The 354-nt window shown below is 46.6% G+C and overlaps 1 protein-coding gene across 2 annotated transcripts in view; it reads right to left on the bottom strand.

The window, feature by feature from the left end:
* Positions 1–354, bottom strand: part of LOC119582019 (ficolin-2-like) — a gene marked incomplete at its 5' end in the record, with an annotated part of 5,932 nt that overhangs the window by 1,882 nt on the left and 3,696 nt on the right. For both annotated transcript variants that reach the window (XM_037930220.1, XM_037930221.1), the window contains 1 exon segment: positions 70–236. In XM_037930220.1, the coding sequence (XP_037786148.1) occupies positions 70–236 (167 nt within the window).

The following is a 354-nucleotide window of genomic DNA, read 5'->3' as shown; positions in this document are numbered from 1 at the left end:
GCTCTACCCCTTACTGTTGTTATTTTATTCACAACTTGTATCCTTCACCAAAATCTCACTCGCACTTACCCATAAAGTATTCCCCGCTGGCATTTCCGAAGCCGGATTGGTGTTCGTACCAAGTCCGATTGAAATCCTCGCGGATTGTTCCGTTGTCCCGCGAAAAGAAAACGGTCCAGCCTCCTCCTTCGGTTTCCATGTCGCACCAGACCCTCACGGGCTCACCGCACCGACATCTGTGGCGGCGTGAGTGACGTACAGTAAAAATATATGAACTTATCTCTCCATTTGTGAGGTGATGGTGTAAAATGTAGTCTATAAACTTACTTGAAGAGAGAAATTGTTGCTAGGAGT

The sequence above is a fragment of the Penaeus monodon genome, chromosome 15, assembly GCF_015228065.2.
Source record: "Penaeus monodon isolate SGIC_2016 chromosome 15, NSTDA_Pmon_1, whole genome shotgun sequence".
Classification (NCBI taxonomy): Eukaryota; Metazoa; Arthropoda; class Malacostraca; order Decapoda; family Penaeidae; genus Penaeus; species Penaeus monodon.
This window is presented reverse-complemented; position numbering and strand designations above follow the sequence as displayed.